Source organism: Siphateles boraxobius, unplaced genomic scaffold (assembly GCF_051911475.1).
Source record: "Siphateles boraxobius isolate OS27281-9 unplaced genomic scaffold, OSU_SipBor_1 8, whole genome shotgun sequence".
Lineage (NCBI taxonomy): Eukaryota > Metazoa > Chordata > Actinopteri > Cypriniformes > Leuciscidae > Siphateles > Siphateles boraxobius.
In genome coordinates, this window is record NW_027509208.1 from 38,780,437 (window position 1) to 38,796,957 (window position 16,521).

A 16,521-nucleotide genomic window follows, 5' to 3' on the forward strand; every position below is an offset into this window, starting at 1 on the left:
TTACTGTCATGTATCTAATGTGTCCTTGCTAAAGAAATGTATTTCTTAAAAAAAAATCATATTGATATAAATTTATGCACTGTGACTCCAAAATGCACACTTACACAAGACGTACTTTGTTTATTCCTATTATTATTACTACCATCATTATTAAATTTTATATGAATTTTATTATTAAATTACAAATTATTTAAATGATTAAATCTACTAAAATGATAAAAATGTAAAATGAAAATTCCACATTATTATCAAAAGTTATACAGTAGTTTTTTTTTTAGTATTGTTCAATTACATTTTTTATTATTATTAACTTACAATACTTAATAAATAAAATACTGTCTTTTATTTGTTGAAGTATTCTACAATTTAAAAGGATGGATACGAGAATTTAGGAAAAGTATGCATAAGTGTCATGAAAATAATGTCACGCTGTAAAAAATCTCCTAATTGAAATATGCTTTATTTTTCCTTTCGACTTTAGGATGAAATCATATTGGAAGCACAGATCATGTGACGGCCCTCACCTCTCCATCTCTGTGCACCACAGGATATCCTCTTTATTGTTCATATAGACGGGGTAGTGCTGGTCTTTTCCTTGTTTTATTGAGTTGGAACGGGTCGTGATGGTTCGCACTTTGCCGAACTGAAAAACAAAGCCATTACAAGAGTAAATCACTTCCCTGTTGGCCACCCAAAACTAGTGTCACGGGCCAAGAACAACCCACTTCCAGGAGAAGAGAATGTCTGATTGACATAGACAATAACCAATCACTGTCTGCTTTGTTTTTACGCGACCTTTAGGTGCGTCAATCTGAAATATTTGTACCTTAAACAAGCCCTCCATGTGAAATCATGTCTGGATAAAGTCAATAATAATTTGAAAACAAATGATTTGAATAGTTAAAAACTATCCTGAACAATTCATATTGAAATCATGATTGTTTCATGTATAATAATCATAATCACACCGTGTTTGTTCGTTGGCCAGAGGAGAATTGGCCCTCCGACCGAGCCTGGTTTCTCCCAAGGTTTTGTCTCCATTCTGTCACCTGATGGGAGTTTGGGTTCCTTGCCACTGTCGCCTCTGGCTGGCTTAGTTGGGGACACTTAATATTCAACAATATTATTGATCTGACTGTACTGACGCTGCTGTATGAGAACTGAACTGAGCTGGACGATGACATCTCTGTTTTCTGCATAACTGCTTTATAGATGAAATGAACTCATTTAATAATTAATGATCTTAAAAATCAAAGTGAATCAACACTGAACTGACTTCAGCTGAACAATGACTATTTTCTTCTAGAGCTGCTGTTCAGCCGAAATGAACTTGGCTGTTTCCTGTTATCTCTGTAAAGCTGCTTTGAAACAATCTGTATTGTATAAAGGTGACTTGGCTATATTAAAACAAACAAACTGAATACACACACCTTAGCTGTGCGTCCATGTTCCAGACAGTCTTGCAGGTCGAGTTTATCATTTACCATGGCAGTCAGTGGCCTGAAGGAGAGAGAAAGTTTCTTCTGATATTCTTTTTCGTTTAAACACTACCAATAACAGCTAATCATACACGTATTGTAGATGTACCGGTTCATTCCAGGTAAGTTTCCCCAGAAGTATCGAGCTCTGTGTGCGGCCGACACCTCCTTAGCGTCGATCATTACTGGATTACACTGGAAGAACAGAGATATATATTTTATATGAGGAATTTCAGAAAAGTACATGCATTCTTTACTAAGGCCACGTCCACACGAAGTCAGAGCTTTCCCTATCCGATCTTTTTATTCCTCGTTCTAAAAAAAAACGTAAACACGGCGCCGTCTCAAGAAATATCTGCGCACACACGAAACCACTGAAACCAACTGAAACCGATGTAGTATACATGCCGGACCAGTATGAGGTGCTGTATTTCTGACACAGATACATTAAAAACAGAGAAGAAGACTTGCGCATAAACCTTGTGCGCTGTATACAATAATATACAGTATGTAATATTAGGCACAGTAGCATCTTTTCTTTTTTTACCAAGAACTTTATTGAACAATATGAAAAACCATAAATGGCCTGGTACAAAATAGGGATGAGTCACGATATTCGATTAGTTAGCTAAAGCATAAAGCTTGCCACAAAGAACCGGCAAATAGCCTAATCATTATGAATGTGTCAAATATAGCAAGGAGACATTTTAATTGTTTATTAATAAACTAGTGTTTTTGTGACGATGCTGACTCGCCACCTTCGCAGTATTGTGAAGGTGCCTATAGAGATAAATGCACACTTCATACGGATTATAAGAGAGTTGTCTGTTTCTTTTCGTTTTGAATTGTTTTGTTTAAAAGTAGACATTTCAAGCTTAGATATATTTCTGAGTTTCTGTTCATTTATGAAACAAGCTCCAGTTCACGTGCAATGCAAGTTTTATCGCGTCGGCGCCTCCGTGTCCTGATGACTATTGTCTGCTATATTTGCTTCTTTTTTATTAAATCCAGGCAATTGGTTGATGAAACATTGATTAAAATTAAGATACAATTTATACAAAACGAAATTCACTTTAAAGAAAGGCTTTATATGAAACACATCTTAATGAAGTGATCAAAATGTGTGTCTCGATATTGCGCATCTTATGATTAGGCTACTCACGCTGTTCACTTTTCATATAATCAACATATATGAAATGGAAAAAAATAACATAATATTTAAACATAAATATGAAACTAACTGTTCTTTAATGGCTACAACATGTAGGCCTACAGTAAAGAGAAATTTAGTGTCGGAGCGAACGCCGTGTTACCCGTGAGTATGAGGGGCAGAGGTGCGTTTTTTTAATAATATTAAAATAATTCCCAGCGATCGTCGAATATTATTTTTGCTTGAAATGGCCATCCCTACAAAATACGAAATGTCTTAATCAGACAAAATATAAGCATCATACTATAAGAAAGAAATATAAATAAATAAAGAAGTAAAATAAAGAAATAAAATAAAAATACATTAAAGTAGGCCTAAATAATAAAGAAATAAATAAAAGAGGCTCAGTAGCTTCTGAAGCATGAACTCAAGCAAGTAGTCGCAGTTGTTGTTGCTGTTTTAGTGCGTCTGACTTGTCGACACGTGGGGTGATGACATCATCGTTTCACAAAATATACGGATTGGCCGTACACACGAAAACACAAGGGTGTCGTTTTCAGATTTATCCACCCTGGGACCCGGTTTCAAAAAATAGCGGTTTCAGTCTCCAAAAACGCCGGATCCGTCTGGACGAAACGCCGATCCGATAAAAAATGTGTACGTATACAGCTAAACGCATCTCCGTGTGGACAGGGCCTAAATGACTCTGTCAATGAGAGTTTCATTAAACAGTTTTCTCAGGCCTTCAGTATGTTTTTGAAAGAAGTCTCTTCTGCTCATCAAGACTGGATTTATTTAATCACAAACACAATAAAAACAGCAATATTGTGAAATATTATTACAATTTAAAATAACTGGATTCAGTGTGAATATATTTTAAAATGTAATTTATTCATGAATTTTAAGCATCATTACTCCAGTCTTCAGTGTCACATGATCCTTCAGAAATCATTCTAACATGATGATTTATTGCCTAAGAAACCTTTCTGATTATTATCAATGTTGAAAATAATTATATATACTGTGACTCCAAAATGCATTTGGATACTTGTCTAAATGTCAAAAAAATATTAACATGACATTTTAATTGATTTAAAAACAATTTTGTTAACTGACATAAATAAATAATTTAAAAATAAATAATCATATTGTAGTCACATGATCATGGAGTTTTCTGTGTGATTAAAACTGAATTATGAATTGAAGAAAATTGATTTAAAAACACTTTTGTCAATGGGAAATAAAATAATTATCAACATTAGTTGCATTAGTTGAATGTAACTGCATTAGATAAAATTGTAGGTCCCACATTAAATTACAATGAACTAACATTTAAATGAACTGTTTGATACAATGTACTTATATTGTACACGTTTTTACATTGTACTCATATTTAAAAAATACCTGCATGTGATTAAATAATTTCTGTAATTACATGTACTCCCTTTCCCATCAACCCACCCTTAAACCTACCCATACCATCAAACCTGTCCCTAAACTTACCCACATCCCACTTCAATACAAATAAATCAGTTACAGTAGATTACAAACAATAGATTAATGTTGAAAATTAAGATTAAAAATATTTACTAGTACTTTGTGTTCATCAAACGTGAAATTCAGACATTTTTCATAGTCCAAATCCATTTTGTGCTCACTGTACATAAAGACTGTTACATGCACAACCAAAAGAGGGCAGCGCTGATGAATAGCACAAGTGATTCACTTTAGGCATGAGTGTGTGTGTGTGTGTGTGTGTGTGTGTGTGTAAACACACCTCCAGAAAGCGTGAAATGTCTCTTTTGTCACTGACTCCCATGGCAACCACATTTTCAAACAGCCAGAAGAACGGTCGGTCGTCTCCGTTTTTGGGTCGCGCTTCATGAAGCAGCCGGTAGAACTCGAAAAACAGACGCCCAGTGCCCTCTGCACAACACACACACAGACAAACACTTACTACAACACAAATGCATCAATACACACTAGAGCTGCATGATTCTGGATAAACAGAGAATCAGACTTTTTTTAAAATACAGATCACGGTTCTCCCAGGATTCTGAATAGACATCTAAACAAAAAATTTAAAATTAACAATTAAATTTACTAGAGGTTCAGACAAAATGTTAATTTTTTTTTTTTTTTTTTGGGTTTAAGTTAATCGTTCAATGACTCACCCACAAATACTTCACATGTTTCATTACTGGGTGAATCAGCGTTTTTGAACGAATCTCTTGAATGATTCAATGACAAATCTATTTTTAACAGTCACTTGTCTCCACCTACTGGTGTTACTATGTAGTTGATTCAATCTTAATTCGAAGCATCAAGTTGTATCAATTACATCGTTACACCAGTATGTGTAGAAAAGTGACTGTTAAAAAATAGATTTTATTTAATTGTATCGCTGCTGTAAACGTCAGTGTTTATGACAGAACTAAAACCTTTTATCCTACTTCTGTGATCATTTGAATTATTGTAAGACAGAAATAATGATATGATGTGGTTGAAAAGACTGTTTTGATCATACCTATAAATGCTCAAACGCAGATCTGAATGTTTGCTGTGATCATACTTGTCAAAGGTTTAATAGACATAGCCAAATCATTATCATTTAGGAATTAGATCGATGGTTGTTTGAATCAAGATCGCAAACTTTTTAAGATTAATAGTGCAGCTCTAATACACACACACACACAAATATTGTGGTTTTGATGCAGGAAATAGATCTCAAACTGGAAGTCGTACCGAACAGGCCTTTCCTGGCAGGGTTGACGATGGACAGATCGTTACAGGGGCTTCCACCGATCACAAGGTCAAAAGGCCCCCACTCCTGAATCTACAGATGCAAACAGAGAGGGACATCAGAAGTGCGTCCAGGAGAAAAGAGTGCGAGACAGAGAGAAAGACAAATGCTCACATGCTTGCGTGTGACGTTCCTGACATCGCCCACATATGTGATCCGTCCATGGTGTCGCACAATCCCCACCGTGATGGAGTCCTCACACACCTCTGACGCCACATACCGATCCACGTGAATACCCAGATCCTTCAGCACCAGCAGCCCTGACAGCAAAAACACACATATTCACACTTACACATGTGTTTGATTAAACGGATAGCTCACTGATTAACAAAAATCTAAATCTGTGCATTGTTGTTAAATTTTTATAGTTGTGAATTAAAATCTGAGAGCTTTCTATCCCTCCATTGACAGCTACGCAACAGAAACTTTGCTTCAAAAATTCATGAAGCGATTGTAAAACTAATCCATCTGAATTGAACAGTTTAGTCCTAATTTTCTGAAGAGACTCGATCGCTTTATATGATGAACAGAATTAATTAAGTCTTTTATTCACATATAAACATTCATCAACTCCCACATCAGTTGTGGTTAACGGAATCCCAATCATGTTCGCTTGACGAGTGAGAACCAATGAGGTTAATTCTCGTGTTTCACAGCACATTCGGCGAGAACCAATGAGGTTTGATCTCGCGCGTCAAGTAGGTTTAGTTGAGCTTCTGTTTATGTTCACTGATCAATGTTTATATGTGAATAAAAGACTAAATTAAATGTTCATCATATAAAGTGATTGAGTCTCTTCAGAATGTTTGGAGTAAATCGCTCAATTCATGTGGATTAGTTTTACAATCTCTTCATGAACTTTTATAAGAGTCAAAGTGTTAGTTGTGTAGCTGTCAATGGAGGGACAGAAAGCTCTCAGATTTCATTAAAAAGATCTTCATTCGTGTTCTGAAGATGAACAAAAGTCTTACAGGTTTGGAACGACATGAGAAAGAGTAAATTATGACAGAACTTTCATTTTTGGGTGAACTATCCCTTTAAGGTCTTCAGGTATGATCTCACCTGTAGCAATGCCATCAAACAAAGAGAGCACTCTGATTGGCTGCCTCTTCTCTGCCGCGACTGGAGAATACAACCTCGCTGGTTCCTGAGAGGGGAGAGATGAACAGATTTTGCTTTTTTTAACTTCCACTAGTTATTTTAAAGTTATTTAAAATACACTCTGTAGTCAGTAATATTATAAATTTGAATGAATGAAAAGAACAAAACTTGAACTAAATAATGTCATCATCTAATGTAGAATTAGTTTCATATTTGATTGATTTTGGTAACAGCAACACAGAATAATGACACTACTGTCTTTTTACAGCTGCTTTACAGCAGAATTTGAATTGATCTCATATCTGATGAAGTTTGCATCATTGATTCTGATATTTTCCTGTTTGTCAAGATGGCAAAGTTGCCAAACTGCTCCAAACTAGATGAACTCACGAAGTCCTGGTCGTGGTTGTTGGCGAAGAACAGCTGCAGTCGTTTGGTCCAGTCGTCTCTGCGCCTCAGAAGCCCGGACACGTTCCTGCTGCAACACATGTAGCAGTTCCAGGGGTCTTCACGGATAGCGGCCTGTGCCGAACCGGCCCCGACCAGCAGATCCACACACTCCACACAGAAACACCTAACAAACACACACACACAAACAATTGATTCACACAGATGAAATTGATTCATCTCTCTCAGGCGTTCTACATTAATCCGGGTACATTTGAAAATGAAAATTTGAAAAGGGGGGCGACATTTTCCACTAAAGCCCAGTATGTATCCACCTCCCTGCAGCACTGACTTTCCTCAGCTGCCTCGCATTTCCCACACAAGCACACATGGAACAAAATTGTGTATTAAGCCCCGTTCACACCGCCAGCGACACGCAGCGACATGATCCCATTCATTTCAATGGAGCGCTGGCGACTTCCGGTGACACGAGCGACATTGACCGTTGGCGACAGAATGTGGGCGTGTCTAGCGTCAAGAGACAAGCGACAAAAGTTGAGAAATGTAAACTTTATGCAAATTAGAAGCTATTTTCGTGAGCGACAACCAATAGGAAAGAAGCCTTTTCAGTGGAGCTCACGTCACCGTCTCGAGTGCAGGCAAGACAGAAGAGTTCGAGGATGATTACACTGTTTAATATGATTTAACTGTAACCACATATATGGAAATAATAAAATGATGCATGGAAAAGAAACTGTCGACAGTCTCAGTGAGTTTAATTCATACATTTATAGTTCGAGTGGTGTAATTTTATGATGCAAGTTTAGTACTGCTGCAGTTCATTTTACAGTTTCCCTTGCATTGTTTTGACTATTAGGGACAAGAAAATTTATTATTTGTCAAATTCGAATGACGTTTTAGTAATTTATGACATTATGAGTGAGTTTAATTTGTTGATTGATCGATCGTTAATCTAGTAAATTATTTAATCCACTGAAAACTGCTATGGTAATATAAAAACACTCGCCCAACAGCATAATGTTTCTTTTGAGCCTAATTCCTAGTCAAATTAAAATTATATAGTTGTACAAATCACTTGTGATGGTAATTTGTATAGATATGACCAGGCGTGCAGTCTACCAATAACATTAGAGCGACAGCACTGCGAACGCCCATAAGCGACTTAACAGTACAGAGCCGAGCGACATACAGCGACAAAGTCGCTGGCGGTGTGAACGGGGCTTTAGGAATAAAAATATCTCTCTGTCTCTCGATGAGAAACCGCTAAGTTATATCTCGCAACGTTAGTCTGGACGGATATTAATGAGCATGACATACGCCTGATCAAAGCTTATTAGTTTCTGTTATTGGTAAGTTCCAATACTCCTAGAGATGGCCAATAATAGCTTTGCTATTAACTGATATATGATGGTAATAATCTGTACAATATTGTGAGCACAGTGTATATTGCTAGCGAACGTGTATCTATAAGTTAACACTGGTCTCTCACCAAGACACCTGTCCTGTTCTCCTCACACCACAACTCAATTTGTCTCCTCTGACCGCTGTTCTGTCTAACATTAATCCTGTCCTCTCTTGGCAGCACAGCAGGCTCATAATTGTATGGCTGTAGTCCGTCATACGAGTAAGTATGAACAATTTCCTCAGCGTCCGAAATGTCATTGCGATTCATTGTTTTCCTGTTGTTTGAATCGACCGCTCTCCCGCCCGTTACATCACGCCCATTTACAGATGCAGAAGTAACATCGTCTCACAAAAACGACTCCAGAAGCCAATGTAGCGTATTTATAAGTATATTTTAAAGAAAATCTAGTTACTACATTATTTTTCTATACATTGACTCGTTGGGTCCTCTAACCTGCAATATGCCCTTTAAAGGGGCATTAGGCAACTCTAGCTATTTCTTCGCTGATTTTCACTTTTGTTGTTGTCGCATGTTTTTTCTCAACGAGCTCCCCCTACTGAGGCGTATATTTCACACCAATGTCGTAAAAAAAACTCACTTGCGGCCCCTCCTCCCCCTTTCTACCGCTGCTCATGTGCATTTGTTGTTATCGGAGCCGGCCAACTTTATCGTGTGGAGCTATGTCTACCGAGGTGGGTAATACATCATACACATTGAGGGCGGCGTGTGTATTAATGACGAATTGCCGTAAAGCGAATTCTCGCCTCTCACGAGACTTCCTATTTCCAACTTACCGGGACGTTAGTCCCCATGTTGCAAGGTTGGTTTTCCGCCTGGGAACGCTGGGGGGAGCGGGGAAAGTCATCATTGTCACCAGAACAGGTTATTAAACCATCCAAATAATTTCAAAACGGTTTTATTAAGTTGAAATAGTTGCCGAATACCCCTTTAAAGCTAGTGTGGATAGAGAGCGCTTTGAAACAAAAACTCCGTCTTAAAATTTATCCAGATTAATGTGGACACAGCAGATGATACATAAAAGGCCATACACACACACCTGCAGCAGTTGTTGTTCCCGCACATGAGCACTTCTCTTCCTCCACAGCAGATGGTGCAGTACGACTGATAACCGTCATCGTCGTACTGATACGCACACTCCAGGAAACAGTTCTGCAGGGGAACAGAAAACCACCTCAGAACCAATCAGAAGTCAGAATAGGCTTGATTGACAGGTGGAAATGTGTGCATGTGTACCTTGCAGCTCTGGCACATGGCTCCAATAAACAGAGGATGTTCAAGAGATACGTTCTGGCTTCCACAGGAAATACAGATATCTGCACAAAAAAATACTCCATGGTGATGTTTGGAATAGCACGCTACTGTACCATATTATTTATGCTGTATGTATACTATGCACATTTTGTCCTATGACACTCTGACCCTACCACATTTGCCTTTATATATTGTATCCCACAATGCAATGTGCTCAACTTGACTTGTTTCTAATGTGATAAATGGACCAGAAGTAATATCAATCAGGATTTCTTTCCTGACTGACATCCAAAAGTTAACGTATTTTATTACATTTGTTAACTTTTGGAAATACATATATTCACACTCATGCATATATTTGTAATAGTAATATTGACCACTAGCCCTTGTGTATTCCCGAAATGAGGTTTGTGGTCTCAAAATGCAGTTGTAATGTCCTAATACTGGTGGTTTACTACATACAGTACTCATGAATATGCATAGCACACAACTGGAACTCACGCCCTATGAAGATTCTTGTTTGCATAGAGAATTATTTTGATGTAGAAGCAAAGTATTGATGATGCCCAAATCTATGCTTAACAGTGTCACTAAACTGGATGTTATGTTTCAGGTCAGTTTTGTTTAAAAAGAGCAAACGACCAGGGGTCAAAGGTCACATTCAAAACCAAACTCACCTTCGATATTGCGACACTTCTGCCTGACTTCATACACGAGTCTCTCTGAGGAAAACAACACATGCGTTAACAATCACTATGAAATGCGAAGACAGTTTGCTTTGGCACATGTGTGTGTTTGTGATACCTCGGGTTCCTTCATCTATAATCTCTTTGATTTTGGGTTTCTCAACACTGTTCTTCCTGGGTTTCTTGGCAGGGGGCGGAGCTGTGTACGCAGCAGCCTCAGGCTCCACCCACATCTCTGGATACACCTCAGTATAAGGGTTCCGCTCCGCTAGAGCACACACACACACACACACACACACACACACACACACACACACACACACACACACACACACACACACACACACACACACACACACAAAGAAAGAAATGCATTGTCTCTAATATTTCAATTGTATCTATAAGATAGAAATGAAAAGTCTTTAGCTTCTCAGATGTTTGTACTGAGAATAAGTCCCCAGTAATTCAGAAGAGCTATCCAAAATATTATTTGAGCAATACAATAAATGATAAATTAAATTAATCTAAATAAAATGTAAAAAAAATGTAATTCATATTTTTTTACATTTTTAAATAAAACAAAAATATAACAAAATATAATAGATAATAAAATAATGATCAAAATAAAATAAACATCATTAATTAAAACAAAACAATAAAATGTCATTCAAATAAAACATATACAGTAAATACAATAAAATTAGGACTGTTAACGCATGCTACTAATTAAAAATCCTTAACGTGTTAAAATAATTTAATGCAAATAAATTACTGAAGCAGGTAAAATTGCGTGATTAATGTAATTTATATCACACAGTTAGATTAGATTAGATTTGATAAAAGATGTATACTTAACTCAACGATAAGTGTGTGATTAATCACACAAAAAAACGGTGTGATTAATTGCAATACATTTTTTTAATCTATTGAAATATAATATTCTAAATATAATAATATAATATAAAATCTATCTAAATAAAATGTAATAAATAATGAAAACAATAATACATTTATAAAAATGAAATAAATGCCATTAATTAAACATTTAAAAATTAAATAATAAATGTATAACTTATATAATAATACTTTTAGAAGTAATTAATTATTATGATAAATAATCAACAATAATTAACTATAAATAAATGAAATTAGCTGGTACCTGGTGGCGGCTCCAGGCCTTTGGCACCGGAGGGGAGGAACCCAGCACTGGCCCATTCAATCATCTGCTGAGTCTGCAGTTCGACACTCTTCCCCGAGTCCGAGTCGTCCGTGGATGCACACACAGGGAACGGTTTACCTGCACGCGTACTCGCCGTCTGTCCAGACCCACACAAACAGCATGAGAAAACACACACATGCTGGTCTATACGCCTATTCACATCCATGAAAACTATATGTGTAAGATAAAGTTTAGTCAAAGACATTAGTGTCACTATCAGGAGAAATATCATGTTTGTTTCTGCATGACTTGCCTGTAAAACTTCATAGATGGCTTTTCTGTACATGGGCTGTTTGTTGTAGGTGGGCTGATGATAAGATGTGCAAAATGTACTCAAGGGCAACAGCTTTTCCACACACACCTGAGAGAGGGAGGGATGTTCACTATACTGTCTGTTATCAGCACTCATGAAGGATCCTGATTGGACGACTGACTCACCACTGAGAATTTACCATCTCCAAACCACATGACCCAGCGGGTTCCTTCAGCGGCCCGACTGCGACTCGTCATCCACCATGACACGATCCGCCCGGGCCACCAGGAGAATCCCCGTAACTTTCCCCAGATGAGCTCTCCGATCCCGAACCCACGGCCGTCCTGAGAAATATCAGCTTCAGTTTAACCTCACACACACTGCAGGTCAAATATAACTCAGTCTGGGGGCTGTAAGGCCACAAATAGGAAACAAAATCCTGAAATATATATATTTTTTCAACAAATGGTCGCTGAAAAAAAGCAGTTGCCTGACCTTCAAAAATGCTAATCATCAAAATCAGGAGGTCAAACTAAATTTTATGTGAGCGGTTTTATTTCATGTGAGGTTTGCAGTAGGGCTGTGAATTTATTCCAGGAATTAATTGTACAGTTTTCTGTGATTAGTTGCAATATTGTTTTATTTAATATTAATTTACTAATAATTAGTTTTAAAATGTATCATAAAATTAATAATATATTATTTAATATTGTTATTTAATTAATAATACTATTTTAATTTATGTACATTTTAATTTATAATCATAATAAATATATTTAGGGATTGAAAATTCATGTAATGTAATATAGAATTATTGAAGCACATTTTAATGGGAACGTTTCATAAGTAACGTTCCCAATGATTTTGACCCATTCAATATGAGTATGAAATAATAAATACGATTGTCTTGTGATTATTATTATTATTATTAATAAATAAAAATATCAAAGAAAAGGAAAAATGTATCTGTAATAATACTATTGTACTTTTTCTTAATTTATACGAATCATAATAAATATATTTAAGCATTAAGTCCTCAAACAAATATAGTTTTATTTTAAAGTATATTTTAAATAATATTTGTTAATAGCAACTTTTTCATAAGCCACATTCCCACTGTTTTTGATCAATATGACTATAAAATAATAATAAATATTATTTTTATTGTGATTACTATCACTAGTTTAATTTGAATCATTTGTAATAATATTAAAGAAAATAAGAAATGATCCGTAATAATAATTAGTGCTAATTTATTTATACTGATTAATTAGTAAGATAAATAATAATAAACTAATATTATTAAATAAAAATATTAAATGAAGGAAAAAATAATATGCAATAATACTATTGTACTTTTTGTTAATTCATATGAATCGTAATAAGCATTAAGTCCTCAAACAAATGCAGAATCCACATAAATGAAGTATATTTTAAATAATATTTGTTTAATGGCAACTTTTTCATAAGCCACAATCCCAGTTTTTTTGACCCATTCAATATGACTATAAATATGACTATTTGGGATTACTAATAAATAAAAATATTACTAATTAAGAAATAATATACAATAATACTAAATATTAAATAAAATAATATTTAATCTGGAATAATAATAATATTGTACTGTTTGTTTATTTATATAAATCATAATAAATTCATAATTTTGACCAAAACTTGAGATGCAAAAATTATCTGTAATGTAATGTAATTATAATTTAAAATATTTGCGTTTTTAAACATTTAATTTCATGCCAGACAACAGTTTATCTTGCATATCTAATAAAACTGAACAAAAAACCTTTAATTGTTTTTTTAAAGTCAGTCAACACCAGAGTACCCCTTTCAAAGTGCTGTAAACAACCAATGAAGAGTTATTTTTAAGAGATTTTAAGTTCAGCACAGATATTCACCTCGTACTCCAGATCCATCTCTGAGGATCTCGCCATCACCTTGTTGCCGCAGGCGACAGGAGGCGGCTCAGGCGTCATGGCAACCGTAGGGGAGGCGGGGTCAGTGTGCTGCTGCTGAGGTGTGGGTGTGGATGGGAGGTTGACGACTGGCTCCTCCTCCTCCTTCTGAGAGCTCACTGCTGATTGGTCGTCCATTGTGTCACTCATGTTGGTCATCGGGTGGGTCTTCTCCTCCTTAAAGACACGGAAACAACAAACACATGCGGTTAAAACAAGGTGAAATACAGTATACATATTGTTTGCAAATCAAAAGCAGACATGTTCTTTTGCCAGCAAGACAACACACTAAATTGTATGTGTGTTTTGGTAAATATTGATTTGAAATCACTTTGGAAATGTAGCCTACAGGTTTTTACTGTCATGTGAGGACAAACTCTCAGCTAACAGGAGATAAGATGTCTCTGTGTGTGTATTGGACTCCGGAATTACTGGCATCCTGGAAATAAATACCGCTTTATTTACACTTCAATTCACATGAATGATATGCATCTTCATAATCTTTGTTTCTATAGTCTTTTATTGCAAAACCATGTCGAGTTATACTGACATTCAAAAGTTTGGGTCAGTAAAATGCAATGTTTTTTTAAAGTAGTCTTCTGCTCACCAAGGCTGCATTATTAAAAATACAGTAAAAACAGTAATATTGTGAAATATTGTAAAATAACAGTTTTCTTTTTATATATATATTTTAAAACGTAATTTATTCCTGTGATCAAAGCTGAATTTTCAGCATCATTCCTCCAGTCTTCAGTGTCACATGATCCTTTACAAAAGACTAGTTGTGCTTGCGCATTTAGAGTGCACATGATGCGTGATATAGTCTATTGAAATGCATTTAAAAAAAAACCCAGGGTTTAGCACTACCCAACTTCTTGTTTTATTACTGGGCTGCGAATGTTCGTAACATGTTATTCTGGCGCTGCTCCGGTGACAAGCCTCCACCCTGGTTGAGGATTGAGGAGGCTGCATGTGGCAGCTCTTCTGTGTCTTCCTCTCTCTGTCACCTTTAACCTACTCAACTCCAGTAATGTTATTGGACTTTGTGTTGGTGTTTATGTATTGATGTTTTATTCATTTTTTTTTGTTTTGTGTTGAGTGTTTGTCTCTGTTGTTGTGAAAAATTCAATGAATAAATCATATATAAAAAGACTTTTTATGACCTTCAAAAAACAAACAAACAAAAACAATATTCAAGATGAGGGAAATAACTATGTATGTCATTTAATATAGTTATCGAACTATCGAAAATAGTCCCAAACAAACTAAAAGCCACCGGACTGTTATATATCTCTGAACCCCACAGTGGTGTTTCGCTACTGAATCAACAAATCGTTTGAATGAATGATTCAATGACTCACTCATTAAATGCTTCGTTCCTGAATGAATCAGGTTTATTTTAGTTTATTTTTTTATGAATCAGATGTCGGTTAAAGCTCAATGACTCACTCAAAAACAGTGACTTGCTGCCACCTAGTGGTGGCTTTAATTTCACATTTAAAATCTTTTAAAAATAATTTCAAAATATCAATATTCAACATTTTATGATTAAAACACGAAACCATAATTTATGCATTTGTAACTGCAGGTTTAATGCATTCATGTCCCTCTATGCTGCATTAAACAGTCTGTGTGCTTTCAGTTTGGTCTACTGCCAAGGTTGCTGTGGCCACTGACTGTGTATGAGGTTTCTTTGACAACAGTGGATAAGCTGGAAGCGTTAATAAGTTCATACATCAGGAAATGGTTGGGAGTTCCACGCTGCCTCAGCAGAGTGGGACTTTATAGTAAAGGAGTATTGCAGCTGCCAGTCTCTGCTTTAACCGAGGAGTTTAAGTGTGCCAAGGTCAGACTGGAAATGACTTTAGCAGAGTCACGCGACAAATGTGTAAGGGAGGCAGCCCCTGTGGTAAAAACTGGTAGAAAGTGGTCAGCAAAGAAATCTGTAGTAGATGCAAAGGCTGCCCTTCAAATTGGGGATATCGTGGGACAGGTACAGCATGGAAGAGGGGATTTTGGGCTCAGTTTAGCTCCTCCGAAATGGTACAAGGCAGGCCCAGCCCAAAGGAGGAAGCTGGTAGTCAACGAGGTCCGAAATTAGGAGGAGAGGATGAGATGTATAAAGGCCATTTCCCAGGCCAAGCAGGGAGAGTGGATGAGATGGGAGAGTGTGGAACAACGCAAAATGGGCTGGCAAGACCTTTGGTCAATGGAAGAGAGTAGGATCAGTTTCCTTATTAGGTCAACATATGATGTCCTCCCATCACCGCAGAACCTAAACCTCTGGGTAGGAGAGGATCCATCTTGTCCTTTGTGTTCATCACCTGCCACATTAAGGCACATTTTGACAGGATGTAAGGTGGCTCTTAGCCAGGGTCGGTTTACTTGGCGCCATGACCAAGTATTGCGATGTTTGGCTTTAGCATTGGAAGGCAAGCGTAGTATGACCAATAAATTGCCGCCTGTTCTAGCAAAACATTACACGCAGAAGACAATATTCCTCCGCCCAGGCGAGCAACCACCAAGAAAAGGTGCTAACACCAATTCTCGCCCAGGACAACTGGAAGCTGCTAGGGACTGGAAGATGCTGGTTGATCTTGATCAACGGCTTATTTTTCCACCTGAGATTGCCACCACTAACCTACGACCAGATATTGTTTTGTGGTCTGGATCAGCACGCATTGTTCAACTGATAGAGTTAACAGTGCCATGGGAGGATGCGGTAGATGAGGCATATGAGAGGAAGAAACTGCGGTATGCTCATCTGGCCACTGAA

At 36.7% G+C, this 16,521-nt stretch overlaps 1 protein-coding gene across 2 annotated transcripts in view; it reads right to left on the minus strand.

Moving 5' to 3' along the window:
* Positions 1-16,521, minus strand: part of dnmt3aa (DNA (cytosine-5-)-methyltransferase 3 alpha a) — a 62,696-nt gene that overhangs the window by 6,720 nt on the left and 39,455 nt on the right. The window contains exons 7-23 of one of the 2 annotated variants that reach the window (XM_077220647.1): positions 13,689-13,922; positions 11,961-12,119; positions 11,776-11,883; positions 11,463-11,619; positions 10,422-10,571; positions 10,295-10,339; positions 9,600-9,679; positions 9,403-9,515; positions 6,923-7,106; positions 6,494-6,578; positions 5,546-5,691; positions 5,374-5,464; positions 4,406-4,554; positions 1,588-1,673; positions 1,431-1,500; positions 969-1,106; positions 525-643 (exon numbers count right to left, since the gene is read on the minus strand). In XM_077220647.1, coding sequence (XP_077076762.1) covers positions 525-643; positions 969-1,106; positions 1,431-1,500; positions 1,588-1,673; positions 4,406-4,554; positions 5,374-5,464; positions 5,546-5,691; positions 6,494-6,578; positions 6,923-7,106; positions 9,403-9,515; positions 9,600-9,679; positions 10,295-10,339; positions 10,422-10,571; positions 11,463-11,619; positions 11,776-11,883; positions 11,961-12,119; positions 13,689-13,922 — 2,114 coding nt within the window. The remainder of the gene's footprint in view (positions 1-524; positions 644-968; positions 1,107-1,430; positions 1,501-1,587; positions 1,674-4,405; positions 4,555-5,373; positions 5,465-5,545; positions 5,692-6,493; positions 6,579-6,922; positions 7,107-9,402; positions 9,516-9,599; positions 9,680-10,294; positions 10,340-10,421; positions 10,572-11,462; positions 11,620-11,775; positions 11,884-11,960; positions 12,120-13,688; positions 13,923-16,521) is intronic. The other variant, XM_077220648.1, reaches the window with a different exon arrangement.